This window comes from Cupressus sempervirens, chromosome 3 (genome assembly GCF_028749045.1).
Source record: "Cupressus sempervirens isolate cs-2001-9-10 chromosome 3, ASM2874904v1, whole genome shotgun sequence".
In the NCBI taxonomy this organism is placed as follows: Eukaryota; Viridiplantae; Streptophyta; class Pinopsida; order Cupressales; family Cupressaceae; genus Cupressus; species Cupressus sempervirens.
Window position 1 is genome coordinate 314,256,148 of NC_143120.1, and position 26,916 is coordinate 314,283,063.

Here is a 26,916-nt window from a genome sequence, read left to right on the forward strand (position 1 = left end):
CCCTCCATTAATTACTTGACCTAGGGATTTCTCATTACTAATTTTTTGGATGGAGGAGCTGATTTATGATAGAAATGAGTTTATCAAGGAATAATGCATCTTCATTAGGAATGATGGTTCTCATTTTATCCCTATCTTCTAAATCATTTTTCTATCATCATCTTCTAACCAAAAAATTGATAGTAAAATTAGGAAAAAGGTCTTACTATATATCACTAGGGGGTGGGTATTTCTTTTTATAGAATAAGGAAATATTTTCTTATGTGACATTCTATTTTGCAAAGGCAATAAACATTTAGGCTACCCATATAGGAAAATAGGAAACAAATAGGGGAATCTCTAGTCTCCAAAAAAAAAACTTTTAGGCACTTCCAACCCAAGACAAATAGAAATTAGTCCACACTAACGTAATTATCTAGTTAGGGATTGGGGTGTTAGAGTGCTTCAATACCCTCCTAATTAGATATTACATGATGAATACTCACTTAGGATATAAAAGTTTAGGCATCCAATGGAAAGACAAGTTATTCACTTCATTAGATATATTCTTAAGCATCCAAGGGTGTAGTCTGGGGAGGGTTACTTAATTAGATGCCTGATTCATTCAAGTCTCTTCTAATTTTTTTATGATGTATCATTTTGAGACCTTAATATCAATTTTTAATTAGTTTTAGGATTAGGGTTCAATTTGGTTTACTGTTTGATTAGGTTTACATGTTAGGTTTCAATTAAGACAAGAGTTAATAAATTGAATTAAGTTTTAAAGTGCTAAATTTGGTTTTAGATATAGAATTATAGTTAGAACTTTTAGATAAAAAACCAACATTAATTCAAAAAAGTAAGTTTGAATTTTGTTTTAAAGTGTTGAATATATTATTGAGTTCTAGTTTAGGGTGATTTGGTTTAGTCTTAAGGTCAATGTTTAACTTGGTTAGATCTTAGGGTAACGGTTCAATTTGGTTAATGGTTGGGGAAAGGATTCAAGGTTAAATTCAAGGTTTGCACCATTAAGTTGGCATATATAATTAGGTTTATGATCATGGTTTAATTTAATTTGGTTTATAAGTATAATATTAATTAGTTAAGGACCAGGGTTCCCTTTCAATCTAGTTTGATAAATTCAATTTGGTTTAGGGTTACCCGGGGGTTAGTTTATTTTAGTGTTAAATATTAAGATATAATGCTTCAATATCACTCATTTTTTGATATTTTGATTATATCACCCCTATACATTGATAGTATATGTGATGAATATTACAAATATTATTTGATCTCATTACATGTGTCATGGTAAATTTTTTTAGTTTATGTACATGAGATGCTTCTATATATGGTGTTTTTCTTTTCTTATAATATATAGTGTTATATATATAAATTTACCTAAGTACCCTTCTTGATTATCTATGATGGACATGTCGTAAATGACATATAGCTATATGATTCTTTTGATATGATATGCATGGATAATATATATAATGAAAATTTTTAATCCTTCCTAAGAAATAAATGATGTAATTAGATATGTACAAATGTTTTTAGATTCACATGTACATGACATGTAGATGTAGATATGATGCTCCTCTAGGATAATTTAGTTTATCATAAATAAGGTTACAATTTTAGGGTTTGACATTTATAAAATTAGTACTCAAGGTAAGATAGGAAAGTTATTTAATTATTTATATATTACCTGGTGTAGGTTTTAGCAAATTAAGATTAAGGTTAAGATGATAGTAAGGGTTATGATTAGAGTTACATTCAATACAAATTGACATTATAGTTAATCCTAAATGACGCTTAGCCAAGGGATCCAAAGAACTAATCAAAAGTTTTACTAAGCAAGAAATAACATACATACAATAATTTACATTTATAAAAAACATAAGAGATTGCATTCCTTAATGAGCACATTTACATTTCATTTTTAAATAATTATAAGTACTAAAAGTAAAATAAATAACACATCCACATGAAAAAATATTAACTACTTCAGTTCAATCCATTTAAATAATATATACATTTGTTCCGAATGCCACTTGGCAAATTAATTTGGAATGCACAATCATCCACTGTACATGTAATAGGGTATGAAAGGCTAAAAGAATATACATTTATAAAATAGTTTACATCATCCATTTTCAATCCATGAAACAAAGTACAATACAATTTAAGTAAAATCATTTTAAGTACTAAGTTTTTTGTTTGGATCCCTTGGCGGGGTGTTATGTGATTAAGTACTTAGTTATATATGTTTAGGGTTTTATTGTACATAACTATATGGTTAGGTCGAGATTATAGTTTAAACAATGAATTTAGGTCAAGGTTATAGTTTAAACAAGGTCGAGGTTATATGGTTCTAGGTTGAGCTTATATTTATTTGTAATTACATGTTTAAACAATGAATTTACATCTAATCTAATCATTCAACATTGTAATAAATACATAAATTAAATACGTTTCAAAACATCTATAATAATATTTTTTTGAATAAACATTTACAAAACTATATTTTAATTAACAGATACAAAAATTTAAACATTTACTCATTAACAATGTAAATTTACAATTTTACGTATATTAAAACTAAAAAAAACAATAAATTAACATACATATAAAATTGAAAATTGAAAAAAAAAAAGTAAAATAGTACAAAACATATTAATATACCTAGTATATTGAAAACTAGCAGCAAGGGGGTGGTTGGTAGGGCTGAAAATTGGGCTCCCATATGTGTCTCTAATTGGGCTCCCATTTTTGAAGTCATAAAAATGACTTCAAAAATGCCAAAAAATGGGTTTAATAAAGTCTTTCAAATCGGGTACCCGATTTTTAAAAAATCAGGTACCTGATTCTAAAAGCAATCAAGCACCCAATATTTGAGCGACTCAGGCACCCAATCTGCTTTTAAATATCAAGTATCCAATTTTTGAATTTTGGCTCGGGTGCCTGAAGCTTGATTTTAGAAATGGGTACCCGATTTTAGAAAAATCGAGTACCCATTTCTGAGATGTACAATTCTGTGGATTTGACTTCCATGAAATTGCGACCCAAATTCTTGCAGTCACCCCAAAGTTAAGAGCCTTCATTATTGAATTCTCTTCCCAATCTGATCACAAAAATAAAAGAAAACAAATGAATTGTTTCAACTATTCTCCACTATACATGCTAGGGACTGCCCACTTAGCCTTTTGTAAAATCTAATATGTTGGTTGTGGGGACATGTTGTATTGACTTCTAATATGTGTGTTAAGAGAGGTAGAAAAATGGGATGAGATGGAATGTGTGGAGATGCACATATCAAAGGTGATTATGAATGAATCCTATTGCCAATCTAAAATGGATTCCCTTAGCCTAGTGTGTACCTGTGTAAGAAAAGAATAACCATAGATAGGCTCACTTGGTGTTAGAAGAGTATATGTATATATTATTATCATTACAATATAGGGAGGGGAGGTTTTAGTTTCTTTTTTTATAGAGGAGGCAAGGTTTTCATTTTGGTTTTGGTTGTTGAACAACAATGGATGTCCTTACACAAGTTGTGTCACTGGTGGTTTTGCAACATTGAGACGTGCTACTCATATTTTCACACTTGAACAAGATTCTTTCCTTTCACACGTGGTCCTAGTTGAAAATTATTCGGTGTTTTTCTTTTCTTTTAAATGATGGCTCGTTATTGTCAAAAAATTATGATTAACATAATAAGTAGTTGGACATCTGATGACATCAAGGGGGATTTTTTTTAAATACCAATTTCACAAAATCTTCCCCTCTGTTGGAAATTAACATCAAAAATTGGGCCCAAATGTAGTAGCACTAGAAGATCCTCATCTGGTGAAGCTTGGAATACTTGTACAAAATCTATTACACTTGATAGAACAAAGTGGCTGGATTTTATTATCAAAGATAAAATCCTATTTAGAGAAAGTCAATTTTATATTCCAAGGAGTTCTATAAGGGAGAATCTCGTCAAGGAGAAGCATAGTATAGAATTGCCTAGATAGATTGGTTGAGATAAAATCATTGCTATGGTCAGTAAGAATTATTATTTGCCACATTTGTATCAATATGTCAAGAAGTGTATACAGATTTATGGGGTTTGTTGGATTACAAATGAGAAAAGCATAATACAAGGTTGTATCATCCACTACATGTACCAAATAAGTCACGAGAGGATATAGGTATGGACATTCTTCTTGGTTTACCAAGGACTCAACGAGGGCATGATTAAATTTTTGTGGTGGTTAATAGGTTTTGAAAGATGACATGTTATATTATGTACTAAAAGACTAATGATGTTGTTCATGTGGCAGCATTATTTCTCAAAGAAGTGGTGAGACTACATGGTCTACTAAAGAACATAATTTCAGATCAAGACACCGAGTTTGTTAAAGATTTTTTCCATACATTGTGGAAGAAATTGAAGAAATATTTGAAATTCATCTCATCACATCATCTACAAAAAGACGAATAGATAAAGGTTGTGAATAGGAGTTTGGAGAATTTTTTGAGATGTTTGGTTGGAGATAAGACAACAAGGTGGGATTTTATTTTACCATGGGGATAATTTGCATATGATAATTCTATCAAAAGGAGCACATATAAATCCCATTTCATATTGTATACGTGTAATCCTAGAAATGCTTCTAAATTGAGGAAGTTAGACAAAGGGGAGATCAGTAGTGTTGAAGATGAGTATTTCACAAAACACTTGAAAAACATCCTTGAGGAGGTGCGGAAGCACATCACAAATATGAGTACACAGTACATAGCTAAGGCAGATGAGAAAATGAGGCAGAATGAATTTTAGATCGAGGATAAAGTCATGTTTTACTTGATGAAGGAACAATTTCCAATAGGAACCTATAATAAGTTAAAAATGAAGAATTTTGAACTAGATGTAAGATAATGAAGAAGTATTATTCAGAAAATGCCTTTGAAGTAGAACTGTCGATTGAGTTGAATATTTCAATAGCATTTGAAATTTAAATCGGATAGAGTATCATGAAGGAGGTGTTGAAGTCACAAAAGCATAGTAAGGTATTCTAGCAACTACTTTAGCTACAAAGGATATATTGGATAATCATGTTGGCAAAAGCACAAGGAACATGACACATGAAGAATATCTAGTCAAATGGAAAGAATGACTTGTAGAAGATTCATTATAGATAACAAGGGAGGAGCTTAACCATCTTTATTTTCATCTAAACATGTGAGATGTGACAGGGTCACTTATGGGTGTAAGGGAAATCTTGCATCATCCAAAAATACTTATGCTTCTATCTTTTCAATAAAGGTAGTTCTATGCAGAGTTCTATTTGTGGAAACTTACTATTTTAGTTAGTTGGTGATACGAGTTCAAAATGTTTTGATTTCATAGGTAGAGGTTCATCTTAGATATGGCATTCCACTAGTTGAGCTTCATTGTCATATCTATGTATTGATGAAGTTATTAAACATTTTTGGTATAAAAATTTTGAGCTCCATTTTGAAGGCCTTAGAAGCTCTAAAATGTGGAAAAAACCACAATTGACGTACACTCTCGTAGTCAAGTGATGTAGATCAGAAGCTGTTGTTTCTAAAAAGTGGTTATAACAACCAATCAGGTCTATGGTTAAAAAGCTATGGTCTCCAAAAGTTGGGCTACCTAAAAATATAATTTGTAACTATTTTGAGTTGACTCTAATCTAATAATTATGATAACTTTAGGGTTGATCGGTCTTAATTTAGCTGACTAAACTAAATTGATTCATAACCTTGAAACAAATAGAATAATAAATTAAAATAACCTGACTAAACATTCAATGTAATTAAAATAAAGAAATTAATATAAAAAATTAACTTGTATTATTAATGATACATTTATTCAAATTTTAATTATTATTATTATTATATATATATATAAGAATAAAATTTTTAAAATTATATTTAATTAATATGCATATAATGTAAAATTAATAAAAAATAAATTATTAACCTTGTTTTCAAAATATTTAAGTATAACAATTATTGATATTTCAAAAATTTATTTCAATAATTAATAAGAAAATCTGTAATGTTATTGTAATTTTCTAATCAAACTCATTTTTCTAAAGGGTACAAGAAATGATACAAAATATTTAAATTAAAAATAATTAGATTTTTAAATTATTATTTAAATAATTAAATAAAAAAATAAAGTATTTACCTTGTAAATTAAAAAGTGCCTTTATATCTAATTTTTTTTGAAGTTGTGGTGGCCATAAAATAAGTTGAGAGATATGAAGACTTTCATTTTTTCATTATTATTGTATATATCAAAAATATAAACAAATAAATTATTTCTAAGCTTAGTTTATATAAATTGTTTAATATATATTTTTAGTTAGAGTTTTAATTATTAAAATTTATTAAAATATAGTTATTTAAGTTATATTTAATTAAAATAATGTCAATGTAATAAGAAATAAATTATTACTTTTTTCAGAATATTTTTTGTTTTTTTAATTATAAAAATTTATATAACTCATAATGTTCTTATTATTTTTTATTAAGATAATGTTCTTATTGTTATACTTTTTATAGGCTCATATTGAATACATAGAACTAAACATTATTGTCCTAAAACTCTACAAATTCCAAAATTTACTACACTGTGAAAACCTATGGCATATAGGTAGATAAGTTAGTCCATGTACAAAATATCCTATCAGTTTATTCCCTTGCACCTCCTATGGAAATGCTAGTTATAGTTTTCTAATCAAACTCATTTTTTCAAGATTTATGACTAGAGGCTTGCCTTCTAATGGAAATGATGCAAAATATTTAAATTGTCTTGTAAATTAACAAGTGTCTTTCTATCCTTTTCTTTTGGAGTTGTGTTGGTCCATAAAATAAGTTTTTTGAAAAAAGAGGGGTAAAAACTTTATTGAAAATTAGAACAACTGAATACAAAACATCAAAGGGCTAAAGCCCCAAGAAACACCAAGGTCCCCAAAACTAATACCACTAAAAATATCACTCCCCAACACCTCTATTATCATCTACCAAAATCCTCTCCCAAATCCTAACATAGCTCATATGGCATCTATCCCCAATCATCAATCTTCTGGCCATCTATAGCTTCTGATGCCCATTTTGCCAGACAATTGGCCACCCTATTCCACTCCCTTGGAATATGGACATAAGACACTGAATCCATTAAAGAACTAACTTGTAATATCTATTGCACTAACTTAGACAACTACTAGCTAACATCAGAAGTATTTCTCTCAAGAAGCATATTGACTAGTACCTGAGAGTCAGCCTCACATGTCACCTTCCACCATCCTAGAGCATAGCCTCACTTCAAAGCATATAGGATAGCCAAGCCTTCCATCTTGTGAACAGTTTGTATCCCTTTATTGGCCAAGAAAACAAACACCACAGATCTAGAATAGTCCCTTCCAATCCCTCCAATCCTAGCCAAACTTGGATTACCCCTAGAAGAACCATCTGTATTAACTTTCAAAACACCCTCTGGAGGGGGCAGCCATTTCCCCATCCTTTGAACTTTATGCTTCACGCGTCTCCCTCTTCTGACACAAGTTGAGGTTGGAGATATCTACTCTATGCCAAGCCTCCCAACAATCTTAGCATCTCCTTTCTCCAGAGGCAACACAATCTCGCTCTTGGCTTCAACAATTTCTTGGAGCATTCCCATAATTCTAGTCCAAACCTGTTGAATCCCCAATTCTTCGCCTTTAAAGATTCTACGATTCCTTTCCAACCAAACTTGCCATAACAGGAAGATAGGACCAGCATACCAAACATCATGCAAGAAGGGAGCCGATGAAGGGGGCCTTCCCATTCTCATCCAAAACTCTGCCAAGGAGGAGGCATGAATGCATGGGTATTTCCAAACATTCCACTAGAAATGCCATAATTGCAGGGTGAAGGGGCAATGGAAGAATAAATGTTGTACATCTTCCTCCCTGCCACCACAGAGAACACACCTTGAAGGACCATAAAAGCCCCTTTTCTAAATATTGTCCCAAGTTAGGCACCTATTCCAACCAAAGTCCAAATGAAGCAATTACACTTTGGCCAAGAGAATATATTTCAAACTTTCTTCCACCAGTGAACCTCGCCCCCAACCAATTGTTGAGAGAGCAGCTTTTGATACCCATAAGACACAATGTAGAAACCCTTAGGATTAGGGGACCAAGCTAGAACATCACTATCCATAAGGGCACTATAGTCACGACTAGCAAGAATGTGATAAAGCTCAGCACATTCTACTTCCAACCCAAGGATAGGCCACTCCCCTAGGTTCTTCCATCTTACTTCCACCAACTGTCCCTGAAGGAAGAAGGACTTAAAGTCACTCACCTTAGTCCATCTAGCTTCATAAAACCTCTGGGCCAATAACCACAAATGAGGATATTGGACGACTATGGGAGGATGGCCATCCCAAGAGTCATGCCAAAAATGTACCTCTAATCCCCTCTTATAGATCTAGAAAAGGCCTCCCTTTATGAGCCCAGCCCCCTTCTTAGGCGTAGTCCAAATCACCGAGCCTTTCCTTGTCAAGCTATACCGAGGGATATCCTTCTGTGGGATCCCAAAGAAATACTTATGATACAAAATTTTGGCCCACACTCGGTCCTATTCCACACACCATCGCCAATACAATTTAGCTGCCAGCGCAATACTAGACATCAATGATTGTCGAAGGCCAAGACCACCAAACCTTTTTGGACTACAAACAATCTCCCACTTGATAAGACTCCACTTTGTTGAAGATAAATTTCTAGCCCATAAAAATTGTCTAGCTAAGGAATCAAGGTCCCTAACAAAGCTCATCAGTGCCACCTGAATCATGCACCTAGAGAGGGGGAGAGCCTACACCACAGATTGAAGCAACTAGACCCGGCCAGCAAAAGATAGCCAACGATGGGTCTAATGATTCACTTTGTCCTAAAACTTATCCAAAATAACCTGCCATGATTCCTTAGACTGTCTGCCAACTAAGATAGGGATCCCAAGATATAGTAGTGGGAGGCTCCCAATTTGGAACTTGAGAATATGAGTAACTTTTTGCTGAATGGAAGGTGGAGCGTTGAAGAAACAAATGGAAGACTTACCCTCATTGATCAGCTGTCCTGAAGTAGCCAGATAAACATCCAACACCTTACGCATATTAGAAGCCTCCCTAATGGTAGCCATGCCCATCAATGCTATATCATCCACAAACTGGAGGTGAGATTGAACAGGAAGACCCCCTCCTCATTGCCAACCTTGAATGAAGCCCTCTTCAACATTCCTTTTAATCAACTGTCCCAAACCTTCCACCAAAAGAAGAAACAGGTAGGGAGAAAGAGGGTCCCCTTGCCAAAAACCACGAGAGGCCCCAAAGAGATTAGAATGTTCCCCATTGATTAAAACTAAAAAAGAAGTTGAATTAACACAACTCATAACCTAGTGAATCCATTCCTCCTCAAAACCAAAGGCACCCAAAACCTTCTAAAGAAAGGACCAGGGAACTCTATCATAAGCCTTGGCCATGTCCAACTTGATAAACATAGCCTTGTCTTTGGAACTAGCCATGGAATGAATAGTCTCAGTAGCCACAACCACCCCATCCAGAATCTAGCGGCCCTCTACAAAGCCACTTTGCTCTTCAGAGATTAGCACTACAAGACACTTTTTTAGCCTTTCTACAATAAACTTAGAAATAATTTTATAAGTTACATTGCATAGGGAAATAGGAAAAAATTGACTTAGCCAGTCAACCTTCTCCCCCTTGGGGATGAGAGAAAGAAAGGTAGAGTTCAGGGCCCGGAGCGTTTTCTTATTCTTCTGGGATTCTTGAACAACTGCCAGTAAATCTAATTTTATAATGTCCCAAAATTCCTGGAAGAATTCAATCGAGAACCCATCTAGACCAGGGGCCTTTCCTTTTTTCATCTTGAAAACAACCTTCTCTAACTCCCCTAAAGATACGACACTCATAAGATACTCTTTCATTTCTAAAGAGACTAAAGGCGGGATACAGGATAGGACTTGCACCTCAGCAACCAAGTTCCCATGCGATTCCTCCCTAAATAAAGAAGCAAAATACTGCATAGCTTCATTTAAAACATCTTGAGTAGAGGAAATAACCTCTCCCCTATCAGTAACCAAAGATGATATAGAATTACCATGTTGTCTGGCTTTCACTGAATTGAAGAAGAAGGCAGTGTTCTTGTCCCCCTCCTAGAGCCACTCAATCTTAGCTTTCTATTTCCAAAAGATTTCCTCTCTCAGCTCCCACTCCTCCAGATTCTTTAGAGCCTTGGCTTCCTCCCGCAACAAATTATCTAACACTCCATCCTCCCTAATTAACATGGTAATAGTATTCAACTCCACTTGAGCCTCATATTTTTCCTGGAAAATGTTCCCAAAGCACTGTTAGTTCCATCGTTTGAGCTTATACTTAACATATTGTAGGATCTTGGCAAAGGTATACATTGTTGTCCCAAAAGTAGGCCTACCATCCTTCCACCATTCGGCTACACAACCATAAAGATCTGGGTCCCTGAGCCACATGAGTTGAAACTTGAATGGTGTCCTCTAAGGCAAATAGGCTAATGAAATGACAAGCTTAATAGGCCAATGATCCGAACCTCTCCAATCTAATATCTCAAACTTGGAAGACCACAATCCTCCCACCCAAAAATAGGAAACCATAAAGCGGTCTAATCTTTTAGCAATGCATCTCTCACCCACCCTTCTATTGTTCCAAGTGAACTAACCATTGCTAGGCTTGATATCCACAAGATTGAGTGCTGACATATTATCCTGGAGCAAAATAGAAGAGGGCTCCAATCTTGCATTACCTCCCCATTTTTTAGATAAGTCAAGAATAGCATTAAAGTCCCCAACTATAATCCATGGCAGGTAAGGAAATAAACTACGAACCAAACGAATATTATTCCAGACCAGGAGCTTACCTTGAAATTCAATAGGAGCATAGAAATTAGAGAAAAGGACTAATTCTCTTGACTCAATGCACAAAGCTACCATGGATAAGGAGGATTTGAAAGAAATCCACAACACTAGTTGAATCTTCTGTGAATTCCAGAGACATGCCACACCCCCTAAAGATCCTTGGGCACCGATGCATTGGCATTGCCCACTTCTCCATAGTTTAGGTGCCATACTCATCATACATTCCACAAAAAATTTAGTCTCCTAGAGAAAAAGAACATCCGGAGGGTCATTTCTAACTAATTCTCAAACAACATTTTGTCTAGGGCCATTGTTCAAGCCCCTAACATTCCAAGAAATAATGATCATTTTAGAGGAGTTGAGAAGTGGGAATCCAAGGTCTTTACAGAACCTGACTCCACCAAAGTCTCCCCTATCATCTTAATCTCTTCCAAGTCCTTCTTACGTCTCATTTTAACATTTTTCTCTGAACAGCTCTTCTTACCATCCTTTTGGAGAGTGCCCAAATGAGAAGTAGATTTACCTCACTTATCTGTATCTGAAGTCGCAATCCTAGCAAGAAGAGCAGCATCCTCCACTCCCTTACTCAAATCAACATTTGGCTCTAGAATCATTTGAGTCCCTATCTGCCCTTCCATGACCATAGGCATGGCAGATTCCACATGAGAAACAAAAGGAGGCATGGAAGAACAAATCTCCAGTCCAGAATCTCTCACCAGTTGTTCTGCATTATTTAATCCAGGATTAACTTCTTGCTGATCCAATTCATCCAACACCTCAAAGTGTCCTCATCTTGTCTCTCCATCAGAGTCCTCTTTTGACCTCTATTACGATTTCAAGCCTTAACCTGGATGAACCCCTCAGCATCCTTGCCCTTTCCAGCAACAGGCTTCTTCCCCTTGTCAATACCCGTAGTGTTACGAGGAGGAGGTGTAGGTTGCTACTCCATTGACTTGGCCTTTGGACATCTTTGCACCAGGTGGCCATATTCGTGACAAAGGTGGCATCAAAAAGGAAGGGTCTCATAGTCTAGCTATTGCACCCAGGAATATGAGCCCGCACACATTTCCACTGCATCTAGCAATGGTTTACTCAAATCAAGTTCCACACAATTTTGAGGAAAAGTCATTATTTTCTTTCCCAAAGTCTGTGTAGAAGGGCCCATCAACTTTCCTATCATTGATGCAAGCATATGAATAACATCCTCTCTGCAACATTCTATTGGAAATCTGGGTAGTCGAACCCACACTGGAACCCGATTCGGGAGCTCCTCAAAAGGGTTAAATCCTGCATGCCATGGTTTGACAAAAAGACCAGTCTGGTTATAAAAGTAAGGCCCACCCTCAAAAACCCTATTACGATCAACTAGGCAAATGAATTTAATCATGAAGAAATTGTTTGCAAGCAGCGTGACCTCCATTTCACCTTTTGGTTCCCAAACTCTCTGAGCCCAATTCTCTAGAAATTGGAGAGAAACTCTCAATCCAAAAAACTTGCAATATAGTGAATGTTTGGAGTAATACTCGACATCCTCGACAATCATTTCAAAGGGGATAACCAATTTGGGTCTCTCTTTGCAGCGTTCAAGGCAACCATTAATCTTTGTGATCCATGATCCCCGCAGCGGGCACGAATTCGTAGCATCAGCATTCTGAGAAAAAAGGGTGTTCTCAAAAACCCTAGCCTCCTGCCCCACCATATTCAAATCCTCCATAACATGCGATACTTCAGCAGGCGATGCCCTAGAGGGCCCACCCATCGCCATACCCACACTTAGCCCTGGTCAATCCATAGAAATGGGATCCGATCAGGCTCTCCTATTGACCTGCACGATGTTAAACTCTCCCTCAATGATCACTCACAATTGGTGCACCAGTAAAAATGATGCCCAAAACTCCCCCACCCATGTAACAGCATCGTCTACCCTCCTGCACACACACAGTCCCAGCGATGAGGAGTTAGGGCACGGCTGCCCTGGCTCAGTGAAAAATTGCAGACACCTGACGCCATAGAAGTTCGTGATTTCACTAATTAAAAATTTGGCTCATAAAATAAGTTGAGAGATACGAAAACTCTCATTTTATAAATATTATATGATTTATCAAAATATAAAAATTAAATTAGAATATATATATATATATATATATATATATATATATATATATATAGAGAGAGAGAGAGAGAGAGAGAGAGAGAGTAATTAAATATATTTATTAAACTATAGTTGTTTAAGTCATATTTTATTAAATTATTGACATTTTTTTAAAATTATTTTAATATTTAAATAATAAATTATAATTAAATCTAATTGTAATAAATTATTATTTTATATAAATTATTACATAATAAAAATTATAAATATTTTTAAAATTATAAACATTTATATAACTAATAATGTTCTTATTATTTTTTATTAAGATAATGTTCTTATAAGGCCAAATTGAATCTATGAGTATTATTAGATTTTTAAATTATTATTTAAATAATTGAAAAGAAAAAATATTTACCTTCTAAATTAAAAAGTGCCTTTATGTCTAATTTTTTATGAAGTTGTGGTGGCCCATAAAATAAGTTGAGAGATATGAAGACTTTCACTTTTTCATTATTATTTGATTTATCAAAAACATAAAAAAAAAATTATTTCTAAGCTTAGTTTATATAAATTGTGATATATATATGGTTAGAGTTTTAATTATTAAAATATAGTTATTTAAGTTATATTTAATTAAAATAATATCAACGTAATAAGAAATTAATTATTACATTTTTTAGATTTTTTTTTTATAAATTATAAACATTTATATAATTCATAATGTTCTTATTATTTTTTATCAAGATAATGTTCTTATTGTTATAATTGTTATAAGGTCATTTTGAATCTATAGAACTAAACATTATTATTCTAAAATTCTACAAATTTCAAAATTTACTACATTGTGAAAACCTACAGCATATGGGTAGGTAAGTTAATTCATGTACAAAATATCCTATCAGTTATTCCCTTGCACCTCTTATGGAAGTGCTAGTTGTAGTTTTCTAATCAAACCCATTTTTCCAAGTTTAATAACTAGAGGCTCGCAAGACTCTAATGGAAAATAATGTAAAATATTTAAATTTAAAATAATTACATTTTAAAAATATTCTTTAAACAATTCAATAAAAAATAAAGTATTGGTCTTGTAAATTAAGAAGTGTATTTCTATCATTGTTCTTTTGGAGTTGTAGTGGCCCATAAAATAAGTTGAGAGATACCAAAACTTCCATTTTTAAAATATTATATGATTTATCAAAATATAAAAATTAAATGAGAATCTATATAGATATACAGTAAGTTAGTTAGTTAGAGTTTTAATTATTAAATATATTTATTAAAATATAGTTATTTAAGTTATATTTTATTAAATTATTCACTTTTTTTAAAATTAATATTTTAATAATAAATAAGAGCCAACACAATAATAAATTGTGAACTTGTCAATCTAAAAGATTTTTAATTCCTCTCTATTTGAATTAAATGAATAATAATTAAATCTAATTATAATAAATTATTATTTTATATAAATAATTACATAATAAAAATTATAAATATTTTTAAAATTGTAAACATTGATATAACTTATAATGTTCTTATTATTTTGTATTAAGATAATATTCTTATAAGGCCAAATTGAATCTATGAGTCTAATTAGATTGAAGTAAAACATCTAACTTAATAATAACTTGCTTATATAAGGCGTCTTTTTTCATAATCCCATATTTATGTGAGCCTAAGATCTACCTCATTCTTACTTCCATTTCCTCTCTGCAATTTAAATGATTTTAATTATAATTATATTTAGTCTATTTCTATTTTTTTTTTCTAACATGTAAAGGAACGTCAAAAAAAAAATTTAATGAAAAATGTTTACATTGAACATTGCTACCACTATAGAAAAGGAGATTAAAATAAATAAAAATCTTTGATAATTAATTAACAATAAAACATTAACTTAATTTTAAAAAATTGAAATGAAAAAAATGTTTTGAATAATTAATTAATTATACAACACGTGTTACCTATAAGAAAAACTAGAAAAAAAAGTTTAAATAATGACAATTAAATTGAACTCAACAATTACGTGTAAAGCTTTTGTCGAGATATATATGATTATATATTGATGTTAAATTTATTAATTAAAATATTACATGTACCTATCTTATGGGCATATATTTACCGTACCTATTTACGCGTGCGCTGGGGGACGTGATGAACAATTATAAACAAAACAATACAATCTTAATATTTTCAAACTCACTTCGTTTTCAAGTCGCTAGGAACCAAAGTTAAGATAGTAATGGGCCTATTATAAATTACGAGAATATCGGGAGGATGTGAAATCAATTAAATTAGGACAAGTTGAAGCGAGAATTTAATTTAAACAAATATAAAGTAGTTGCAGAGGAAAAGGATGCTTCAATTTCCTGATTTTTTTATGCTCAAATCACAGGATAAAAAGCGGGCATGTCGTTGGCAAAGCAGCCAAATATTTTCTTGGTGAGTTGCATTCACATCTCAAAGGAAACCCTACGTCTCAGTCCATTTTCACAATCATTTCAATGGAATCTCACAGATCAGGAGAAAAGAGTAACTCATTTCTGGATTTCAATAGCATGGTGGAATCCATGGAAGAAGATAGCGGACTTCTGTTCACAGATCTCGACTGTGTCGCAGAGCATGGCTGGACCTCCTTTGCCTCAGACGATTTGTGGACCTCTCAAGACTTGCCTGCAAAGCCGAATTTTGAGGCCACCGCCATTGAAAGCCCCTCCGAGCTTGCTCAATCGCAGCAGGCCTTCTATGTCTCCGGTTCGAGTCCTCGGGGAGGTAAAAGCAGTGGAGATAGGATCAAAAGTGGATATTCTTCCGAGGACACGGAGAATTTGAATGAGGAAGACAAAGGATCGGTTAAATCGAATCAGTCAGCTCGTTCTTCCGAGTGCAGGACTTTGATCTCCGAGAGAAAGCGACGCAGCCGTTTGGATGAGAGGCTTTACGCCCTGCGTTCTCTTGTTCCTAAAATCACCAAGGTATTTCATTGCAGGCCATAGGTTTTCACAGTATAGTAAATTTTGAATTTTTAGAGTTTTAGGACAATTATGTTTAGATCTATAGATTGAGACTCTCATTTTGTTCAATCTTTTGTCTGATGAGAGCACGACTATTTGCTCAACTCGGAATCGAATCTCAGCATCATTCTTTCTATGATGCATTCAGTGCTTTTGTATCTTGATAGATGATTTGACTGACTGATTACACTTAACGAATTGAACTGCACTCTTTCGACGTCAATATTTTGTGAAATACAAACTTATTGAAAGTAATAAATATTTAACATTTATCAGACATTTTTCCAAAATCATAGAGGACAGGTTATGAGTACCTGCTACATCTGTAAACCTGCTTGATAAATACGGCAACAAGAATGATCATAGCGAATGATGTCAAACGTAAGGGATTAAAATGCAATTTTATCCGAAAGCTTACAGATTTATTTTGATGTACTCATTTCTTTCACAAAAAATATTTTAAATTTTAAAAGTCAGAATACAATTTTTTTGGCTTTACAGATTTATTTTGTTGCATTTCATGATTTTCTTGAAATCTTATCAAATCGAGAGATCTAATTCAAAGTTTGTGACTTTTGTACTTAGATGGATAAGGCGTCAATAGTAGGGGACGCAATCAGCTATGTGCAGGACTTGCAGAAACAAGTGAAGGACATTCAGGCCGAGATCTCACCGCTTGAATCTGATGTCATGTATAAAGATTCTCCGTTTATTGACGGGAATTCAGTGGTGACTGATGTGGATCTTGAATTTGCCTCTTTTGAAATGAGTAGCACTAGTAGCCCCCTGAGCGAATCAGGCCCGAAATTAATCCTGGAAGTAAGCGGCCTTTCGTTTTTCCCCCTTTTCTTTCTCATTTTTCGTATTTGCGTTCTTCGATGAAAAAGGATCCATTTCCACTGCATTATCTAAAGAATTATGTCTATAATATGTATGATTTCAGCTGGATGTTGGCAAGGTGGAGGAGAGCATATTCCACATACGGATCTACTGCAAGAAAGGGCCAGGTGTCCTTGTTGATCTGACGAAAGCTCTTGAATCCCTTCACCTGGATTTTCAGAATGCCAATCTCACGTCATTTGATGGCCAGATTATCAAAACAGCCATTATTAAGGTACTGAAAATCCTGATCTAACTTGTTTGCTTCTTAATTTGACGGGCTATTCGTGAGTTTCTTACGGCTTGGATTTTTTCGATTGTGTCTACAGATGAATAAATTTGGGGCAAAAATGGAGACCGAAGAAGTGAAACAAATAATTTTGGGAGCCGCAGCAAACTACGGTTTTGAAACTGCATTTAACACATGAAATTCAAAAGCTTCTCTTTGATTTCGTTACCAAAAGCCGAAATTAATTTGTAACGAATCCTATTTCCTCAACAAGGAATCTATGAAATTGTAAAATTATATGTTCTTACATATCATGACATGCTTTTTATAGGGATTTAATTGTGTGATTGATCTTTTGACTAAAACTATGTATGACTCAATTTGAGTCGAATATTTTACAGACTTTGATTAGAGTTTCATCATATATGTTTTTAGATAGTAATGTTAATTATTTTTGTCATTTTGATAAGTCGTTATATGTTGAACTTATGAGATATCGACATGACAATTAAAATTGTGATTTCATTTATATGTTTATACTTGATGATGAATGTTGAATGTTTTAAAATTTTGTATTTAAGATATAATTTATTAATTATGATGATGACATTACGGATGCATTGGTTGATGTTGAGTTTGTGAGTGTGCAGATACTGAAGGTGAAAGGGTGGTTGAGGTAGAGGAGTTTAGCTCCTTGGCAAGGTTGGTCGAAATTTGTATGGTGTCGCTGCACACACACACTTAGTTGTTTTTATTTGAATTTAAATCATCTGCTTTGAATTTCAATTAATCTAGATGGGTTAAATGTTTTGTTTATGATAATGTGGCGTAAATGAAAAATAAAATAAAATGAATGATTAAATATTATTTCTTTAGAAATATTATAATTTAGGATATAAAATAAGTATTATACTTTCAATTTATTTTCCCTTAGTAATTACAAGCATGAATTTGAAATGGTAGTAGTTAGTCGAAAAAATTAAATGGCAATTAATAGTTTTATTTTAATTTTAAAAATGGTGGATTTAAATTAGATGGGGAAGCTTTAATAGAACTTATAGTTTATTTAAAGTTCTTGAGCCAAGTGGTAGCCGTAGATCCAAATAAGGAAAAATTAACTGATTACTAACAATTTTAAAATTGATGATCATGATGGGAATCACATATTAGATGGAAGTGATCTTGAGTGTTTAAAATTATATTTAATAGAAGAGTGAGTTTATTTATTTCAAAAGGCTAAGTGTAACTTTTAAAATTACGAGTCATTTGTTTGTTGCAAGCTGCATTGAAGGAGAGGGAGTCATTAAAATAAGGGGGAAAAAAATTTATTCGAGGACGGAGTGAACTGATTTGGGGAAGGAAATCAGCGTTTGCAAAAAAAAGTGGGGAGCTATTGTTTGAAAGGGAAGTCAGTTGGGACGTTTTTTGTGAGGAGAAGGGAAGATTTTACTTTCTTCTAACATAGACAGGGAAGCCGATTTCAGAGAGGAGGAGGCAACTGTTGTAAATTGTTGGGGTATTATTTTGATAAGGAAAAGTGGTTGAGTCAACGGTTTTTGGTAGAAAAGGACAAAGGAACCAGCATTTGTAAAGAAGAGTTGGATAAATGGCAAAGAACTCCATTGGATCTAAGTCATCAAACTTTTCAAAACAGGTTCCTTTTTCTATTTATTTATTAAATCCATATACATGCTATGCAATTTTTCTACTTATCTTAGATAGTGTTGAAACATAATTAGTTTTTCTGCCCTGTTAAAAGTAGTGAAAAATGCTATTAATAGAGATGAATACGTAGGAGTTATAGTTGTATCTTAACTTACATTTCTTTTTGTTTGGAAAAGAGACATGATAATTGTCCTCTTAAGACTCTGTTCTTGATACTCCATCTTAATACATAACTTTTTATTTGACTTATTCAATGGTGAAGGGAAAACATGAAATTGTGTTTCTATCATTCTTTAAATTAAAAATATAGACTTTTTGTAATGTGATTCTGTCCCATAATCTCATTGGAAAGTCGTATTTTTCCCAACTGTTGTATATTCCCACCATTTTTCACAGATTCTTTATCAAAGAATCTCTAATTTTTGTCCCTTTCAGAGGGAAGCCAGTTAGTCTACCTTGGAAGCACTGAGATTGTGGGTCGCTACAGATATGTTTGCCTCTCACATAAAAACTTCTGAATATCTTTATTCTCTCCGAGTCTTCCATTAATTAAAGGTTCATGCTCAAAAAAATCCAAGATGATTTAACTGTGAGTTAGAATATATTTTCATTTTATTTTATTCAAAAAGTAAAATCTTTGTTAGTTGGGCCAATTGAGTAAGCTGGAAGTAAATTTTTCACCATTCTTTATAAAACGTATGAGCTGGAAGTGAAATTTTTACAGTATTCCTTAGAAAACATATTTGTAGACTTATCATTTCTGACATTAGAAAAATTTCAGCGTTGAATGTCAAACTTTGAAAATGTATTTTACTTGTGTGATAGTTCTCTATTTTTATTAAATGAGTCCAAAACTGATACATCAATGGTTGCTGGAAAATAAGTCTCAGTTTCTACTGATGGACAAAAGTGCCTATCAACCTTTGAACCAGTACCTTTGAGCCAAAGAAACTCCACCTGTAATTTAATACATGTCCAGTAAAAACATTCATATGTGTAGAATCTTTCAGAATGATGAGTATAATATTATTACATACTTCAATTTTTGTTTGTCTTTTTTTTTTTTCAAAGAAGTGTGTTGTCTGTTCTGTTTTGGATGCCAACTAAGATTAAGTGTTTTATTTATTTATTTGTTTATTTATTTATTTATTGAATGACAATGTGCATATCAAATCACTATTCTGTGTCATGAAATTACTTGTGACAGTTAACAAATATTTTGATGCTAGTTATTTATTTATTTTATTTAATTAAAAGTAGAAAGGAAAGTATTGATTTCATCTTATCATTTAATTCTATTAGATATTATAAGAAGTATAGAGTTAATTGAGAATTGTCAAATTTTCTAATGATCATCCCCAATAAATCTAATAGATTTGTTTATATTTAAATCTCTATCGTTAAGTTATAATTAGAAATGGAATTTGGCTTTGGGATGGGTGTTGAATGTGGGATCAAAGAGGAGGGTAATTATTGGAAACTTGTGTTTGTGTTCCTTATATATTACCTGCCAGTCTTTACACGAAACTTGTTCATGATGCTTGGCCAATATGATTGAGATGTATTGGTTAGATTAAGTTGTTTTCCCTCTTCCATATCCTTGTGTATGTTTCTACTAGACATATGTGTAAGTAGATTAGGCACAAAGGCTACACCAGATCTTTCTGAACCAATTGTCTCGAGTTGTTAACCTTCTTGTGCAAGGTTTGAGTAGTTCTCCTTAACCGGAGAACCTCGGCAAGCTAACCACTCCATGGTTGGGCGGTAAAAGCACCTGGACCACTCTTCTGTCTCATGATAGCAGATGGACATTGTTCTGATGGCTTGGAGATGAGATTACATGTAGATGGACACTAAGGTCCAATGGCATGTTCTTTTATATATTTTATGTTATATATGCTTTATATCATATCATGTACTAAAGATACATTCATGTTCGACATGTAGGTCGACATAATTATGATAAAATATGTCATGTTTACTTGATTCATTTTCAGCATTCATACTTTGCATTGTGTATGGTATCGATATGTGGTCAACTTTGTATTGTCAAGTGTTTTTGGAAAAATTTGTAATATTTAATAATGATTGTGATTCCAATTATTCACAACTAATTTTCGACATGTATAGATCTCCATCTACAAATGGACAATGAGTTATATAGTTATGTGAATTAAATCGACTTTTGACTTTTCAAATCTATATATTTTTGCATTTTGAGGTTATTTTCTTATTTGGCAAATTGATGTGGATTTCAATCTTTACATGTGGTATCAGAGTTGTATTAAATACTAGGACCTAAGGTCTTACTGATGCTAATGGTTTGGTATAGGAGTGACCTATCATCATGTATTACCATAGAGGAAATAGGGGTAGTGACAACAATGGTCCTCAGGATGAGCCTAAAAGCCAAAGGCTTGGCCAAATTTTGGTGCTCCTCACTCAGTAGGGACAACACATAGATGACATGGAAAATGCCATAAGAGGATGATAGGCTGAGGAGGATGAGCGCAGAGAAAATTTGCATCAATAGGAAGAAGCATGAAAGGAGAGAGAGGAGGACCAAATGCTTGAGGCTCAAAGGAAATAGGAGGAATATTGAAGGATTGAAGAATAGAAGAAGGAAGAAGCTGACTGTAGGATGGCTGGACTAGTTCATGATAGGGTCCAAATAGCAGAAGATCTCAGCAAGGACATCAAGAAGGTCACACCTCCTACCTTTAATAGTAAGACTACAGGTGAAGAAGCAGAAGCTTGGATAGCCACCATGGAAAAATATTTTCATGTTCATAATTTCACCGAGAAGTCCAGAGTAGTATGGGCTACTTTTCAATTGGTTGGTGAAGCAGCAACATGGTGGGAAAATGTTATGGCAAAGAAGAAGCTACAGCATGGTGAGATATCATGGGAAGACTTCCTACAGTGTTTTTGTAAGCGATGGTTACCTCAGCTATTTTATGATAAGAAGACATTAGAGTTCTATAAGCTAATTCACAGAGTCATGTCAGTCACACAGTATCATGAATGATTTTTCCATCTGGTTAAATACGTTCCTCAATACCAAAATGATGAACTATTTAGGACTCGCAAGTTCATCATGGGGTTGTGCCCAAAAATCTATAATGAGGTGGAGATGCATGAGCCAGAGTCTATGGACTATGCACTGAGAAAGGCACTAAAATAGGAACAACAATTGAAAGATTCAGCTCCAATAAAAGGCTACAATAACTGATCTTTCAAAAAAAAAATTATGATAATAATAATAATAAGCAGGGTGGTCGACAAGAAATGTATAACATGAAAGGAAAGGGGCAAGAAGATTCTCAAAAGGGCAATAATAGGAATTTTCAAGGTTAGAATAGGGATAGAGGAGGTAACAACAACAGGAATAACAATGGTAACAATAACAGGAACTGGAACAGGAATGATAAATCAACAACTCAAATAGGACCTCGTGATGGTTGCTTTGTATGTGGAGGTAATCACTATGTGGCTAGATGCCCTCAAAGGAGTGCACTTAGGAATGGATCGAAGGTTCAACACAAAATTCATGTAGCTGTGGACCATAGGCATGCAGAGTTTCAAGCAACTCCTTTGCAGTTGACTAGTACGCTCTATGGTTGTGAAGTCTCTATTTTGATTGATACTAGTGCTACAGAGTCTTTTGTAGATCTTAGTTTAGTAGCTAAACTTCTAGTTAGAGCTGGCTACATGGAAAACCAATGGTTAGCTGAGTATGGAAATCGGACAGAGCATCAAGTAGAGCAATGTCTATCCTGCAGTGAGTTAGAACTTCCAACCTTTCATATGCAAGTAAATTTATATGTAGCTCCACGTGGGTCAGATGATGTCATACTTGGTATAAATTGGCTTACTAAGCATAAGGCTATAGTAAATTGTAAAGATAAGCTAGTTGAATTCCTAGATGACTTTGGAAATCCAGTAATAGTGAACAGGATTAAGAGGCCAATAGTGCTTAGGCATATCTCAGATATGCAATTGAAGAAGGCTAAGAGGAAGGGTTGTCAGCTTTTTTTTGCACATATTAAAGATCTTGAAGATCCTATACCTGCCATAGACAATTATCCAATATTGCAAGAGTTTCAGGATGTTTTTCCTGAAGATTTTCCTGAGTTACCACCTAAGAGAGAGTTTGATTTCTCCATTGATATTAAGCTAGGAGCTGAGCCACAATCTAAGGCACCTTATAGGATGACCACCAGCGAGATGTATGAACTCAAGGTTCAGTTGCAAGAGTTGCTGGACAAAGGGTTTATTTGTCCAAGCAGGTCACCATGGGGAGCACCAGTGATTTTTGTAAAGAAAAAGGATGGAACCTTGTGCCTATGCATTGATTGCAGGATGTTAAACAAGGTTACCATAAAGAATAGATATCCACTTCCACAGATAGATGAAGTTTTTGATCGGATGAAGGGAGCTAAGGTATTTTAAAAGATAGATCTATGATCTAGGTATCATCAACTATGGATTAAGGATGAAGACATAGCTAAGACAACTTTTAGAACATGGTATGGGCACTATGAGTTTGTAGTTTTATCTTTTGGTCTCACAAATGCACCTGCAGCATTCATGAATCTTATGAACAGTGTGTCCTGAGATTGTCTGGATAAGTTTGTTGAAATCTTCATTGATAACATTCTAATTAGTTCAAAATCTATGGAGGAGCATGAGGAGCACTTACATATTGTCTTGCAGTGCCTTCGTGATAGGAAGTTGTATGCCAAGCTTACCAAGTGCACATTTTATCAAAAAAAAATTCACTGCCTTGGGCACATCATCACTGCTGATGGAGTTTCAGTGGATCCTTCCAAGATTAGGGCTATTCTTGAACGGCCATTTCCTTAGAATGTGAGTGAAATTTGGAGCTTCATGGGTTTGGCAAGCTATTATCAGAAATTCATAGAGGGATTTTCAAAAATTGCACCACCTATTACCTCACTACAACAGAAAGGGAAGAGATATGTGTGGACTGATGAGTGTGATAGAGACTTTTAGTTGTTGAAATAGAAGCTCACCTCCACTCCTATTCTTGTGATTCCTGATCCCAATGGGCATTTCACCATGATAACCGATGCTTTAGGTGATGCTTTAGGTCGAGTTTTGATGCAAGAAGGTAGAGTTGTAGCTTATGAGTCCCATAACATGAGGTTAATTATGCGCATGCATTGCAAATGTGGAGGTATTACCTTATTGGTAAACCATTTGAGCTGAAAACAGATCATATGGGTTTGAGATACATCTTTACTCAACCAAATTTGAATGCCAGACAGAGGCATTTGCTCAAATTCCTTAGTGAGTATGATTTCAATATTGAATACATTAAGAGTAAAGAGAACAGTGTGGTTGATGCTCTCAGCAGAAGAAGACATATATTTGCTATATCTACTACTAAAACACGACTGAAAGAACATGTTATTGAAAACCTTGCAAGTGATGACCATTATGAGATGGTTAAAACTGCATTGCACATTGATCCATTTGATCACCATTTTGACAGATACAGTTTTGACACAGAGGGTCTTCTGAGATATCAAGGTTGTATGTATATTCCCAACTGTGCAGGGTTGAGAAAAATTGTGATGGAAGAAATGCATAGTACTCCTTATTCGGGTCACCCTAGAGTGACTAAGATGGTTGCAGATATGAGGCCACTTTATATTTGGTTAGGGTTAAAGCATGATGTAACCACTTTTGTTGCTCAGTGTTTAGAATGCCAGCAAGTATTGTCATCTGGCTGGGTTGTTGTATCCTCATGACATACGAGAGTACAAATGGCAAGTGATTTTTATGGATTTTATATAGGGTTAACCTATGACTAGGTGGAGGCATGATGTTATTTTAGTTGTGGTTGATAAGTTGACCAAGGTTGCACATTTTATACCAGGGAATTTGAAGGATGGATCATTGGCGTTGGCCAAGAAGTTTTTGCAAGATGTATTCAGGCTACATGGTGTACCTAAGACTATCATCTCTGATAGGGACACAAGAATGACATCAAGGTTCTGGACAACCTTGAATGCTTTATTGGGGACTCAGTTAAATTTCAGCACTACTTATCATCCGCAGACTAATGGTCAGACAGAGAGGGTGAATTAAGTTGTAGAAGATTTAATTTGTATGTATTGCATGGATCATTAGTATAAGTGGGAAGAATACCTACCTTTGGTTGAGTTCACATTTAGTAATTATTATCATGCATCTCTAGGAATGGCTCCATTTGAGGCACTTTATGGGTGTAAGTGTCATACACCTATCAGTTGGGATAAAGTGGAGTATTGAATTGTGATTGGTCCTGAGATGCTCAAGGAGATGGAAGAATAGATGGTTATGATTCGTGCTCACCTGAAGGAAGCTATAGATAGGCAAAAGAGCTATGTAGATAGGAAATGTACTTTTAGACAGTTTTAGGTTGGGGATAAGGTTTTCCTGCACATGCATCCGCATAAGAGTTCAATCTCTTTTGGCAAGTCTTCCAAGCTTGCGTCAAGATATGTTGGACCTTTTGATGTTTTGGAGGTCATAAGTCCTATGGCTTATCAACTTGCACTACCACCAGCTCTAGCTCGTATCCATAATATTTTTCATGTTTCATTGTTAAAGCCATATCATCCGGATGCATCTCATATTCTTGATTGGCATGCCTTGCAGGTTCAGGATCCGTGGGTGGTATAGGTGTTACCTACCCACCTCGTGGATGAGTGCACTATTTGAGTGCATGACAGAGACATGTTGCAATATAAGGTCCAATGGGACCAGTTCTCTATTGATAACGCTACATGGGATGATGTTGATGTTATGCATCAGTCCTTTCCACATCTTTTTACTTAGATTAGTACTTTTTGTTGCTATTGTAGTTCCTTTGTGTTATGTTGAACATTGGATATTGATGGACATCAGGTTGATGTCTCTTCCTAGTGGGGAGGGATGTCATGACTCAAATTTTGACATGGATTTTATACGGACTTAATTGTGTGATTGACCTTTTCACTAAGACTATGTATCACTCAACTTCAGTCAAATACTTTATAGACTTTGATTAGAGTTTCGTCATATATTTTATTAGATAGTAATGTTAATTATTTTTGTCATTTTGATAAGTTGTTATATGTTGAGCTTATGAGATATCCACATGATAGTTAAAATTGTGATTTGATTTATATTTTTATACCTAATGATGAATGTTGAATGTTTTAAAAAATTATATTTAAGATATTATTTATTAATTATGATGATGACATTACTGACGCATTGGTTGATGTCAAGTTTGTGAGTGTACAGATACTGAAGGTGGAAGGGTGGTTGAGGTAGAGGAGTTTACCTCCTTGGCAAGGTTAGTTCGGAATTTGTATGGTGTAGCCGCGCACACACACTTAGTTGTTTTTATTTGAATTTAAATGATTTTCTTTCAATTTTAATTAATCTAGATGGGTTAAATGTTTTGTTTATGATAATGTGGCGTAAATGAAAAATAAAATAAAATGAATGATTAAATATTATTTCTTTAGAAATATTATAATTTAGAATATAAAATAAGTATTATACTTTCAATTTATTTTCCCTTAGTAATTACAGGCATGAATTTAAAATGGTAGTAGTTAGTCGAAAAAATTAAATGGAAATTAATAGTTTTATTTTTATTTTGAAAATGGTGGATTTAAATTAGATATGGAAGCTTTAATAGAACTTATAGTTTGTTTAAAGTTCTTGAGCCAAGTGGTAGCCGTAGATCCAAATAAGGAAAAATTAACTGATTGCTAACAATTTTAAAGTTGATGATCATGATGGGAATCACATATTAGATGGAAGTGATCTTGAGTGTTTAAAATTATATTTTATAGAAGAGTGAGTTTATTTATTTCAAAAGGCTAAATGTAACTTTTAAAATTATGAGTCATCTGTTTGTTGCCGACTGCATGAAAGGAGGGGGAGTCATTAATATAAGGAGGGGGGGGGATCTATTTGAGGAGGACGGAGTGAACCAATTTGGGGAAGGAAATCAACATTTGGAAAAAAAGTGGGGAGCCATTGTTTGAAAGGGAAGTCAGTTGGGACATTTTTTGTGAGGAGAA

At 33.9% G+C, this 26,916-nt stretch overlaps 2 protein-coding genes across 2 annotated transcripts; both read left to right on the forward strand.

The window, feature by feature from the left end:
* The first annotated feature begins 15,235 nt into the window (after positions 1 to 15,235).
* Positions 15,236 to 17,630, forward strand: LOC149566246 (transcription factor bHLH35-like). The gene is made up of 4 exons (XM_089817369.1): positions 15,236 to 16,014; positions 16,639 to 16,872; positions 16,997 to 17,167; positions 17,262 to 17,630. The coding sequence occupies exons 1-4, from the start codon at positions 15,544 to 15,546 to the stop codon at positions 17,358 to 17,360; spliced, it is 975 nt and encodes a 324-aa protein (XP_089673495.1). The 5' UTR covers positions 15,236 to 15,543; the 3' UTR covers positions 17,361 to 17,630.
* A 3,837-nt stretch (positions 17,631 to 21,467) lies between these two features.
* Positions 21,468 to 24,943, forward strand: LOC149566247 (uncharacterized). Its single transcript, XM_089816445.1, has 5 exons — positions 21,468 to 21,829; positions 22,237 to 23,269; positions 23,855 to 23,960; positions 24,065 to 24,509; positions 24,667 to 24,943. The coding sequence occupies exons 1-5, from the start codon at positions 21,468 to 21,470 to the stop codon at positions 24,941 to 24,943; spliced, it is 2,223 nt and encodes a 740-aa protein (XP_089672571.1).
* Positions 24,944 to 26,916: the final 1,973 nt, after the last annotated feature.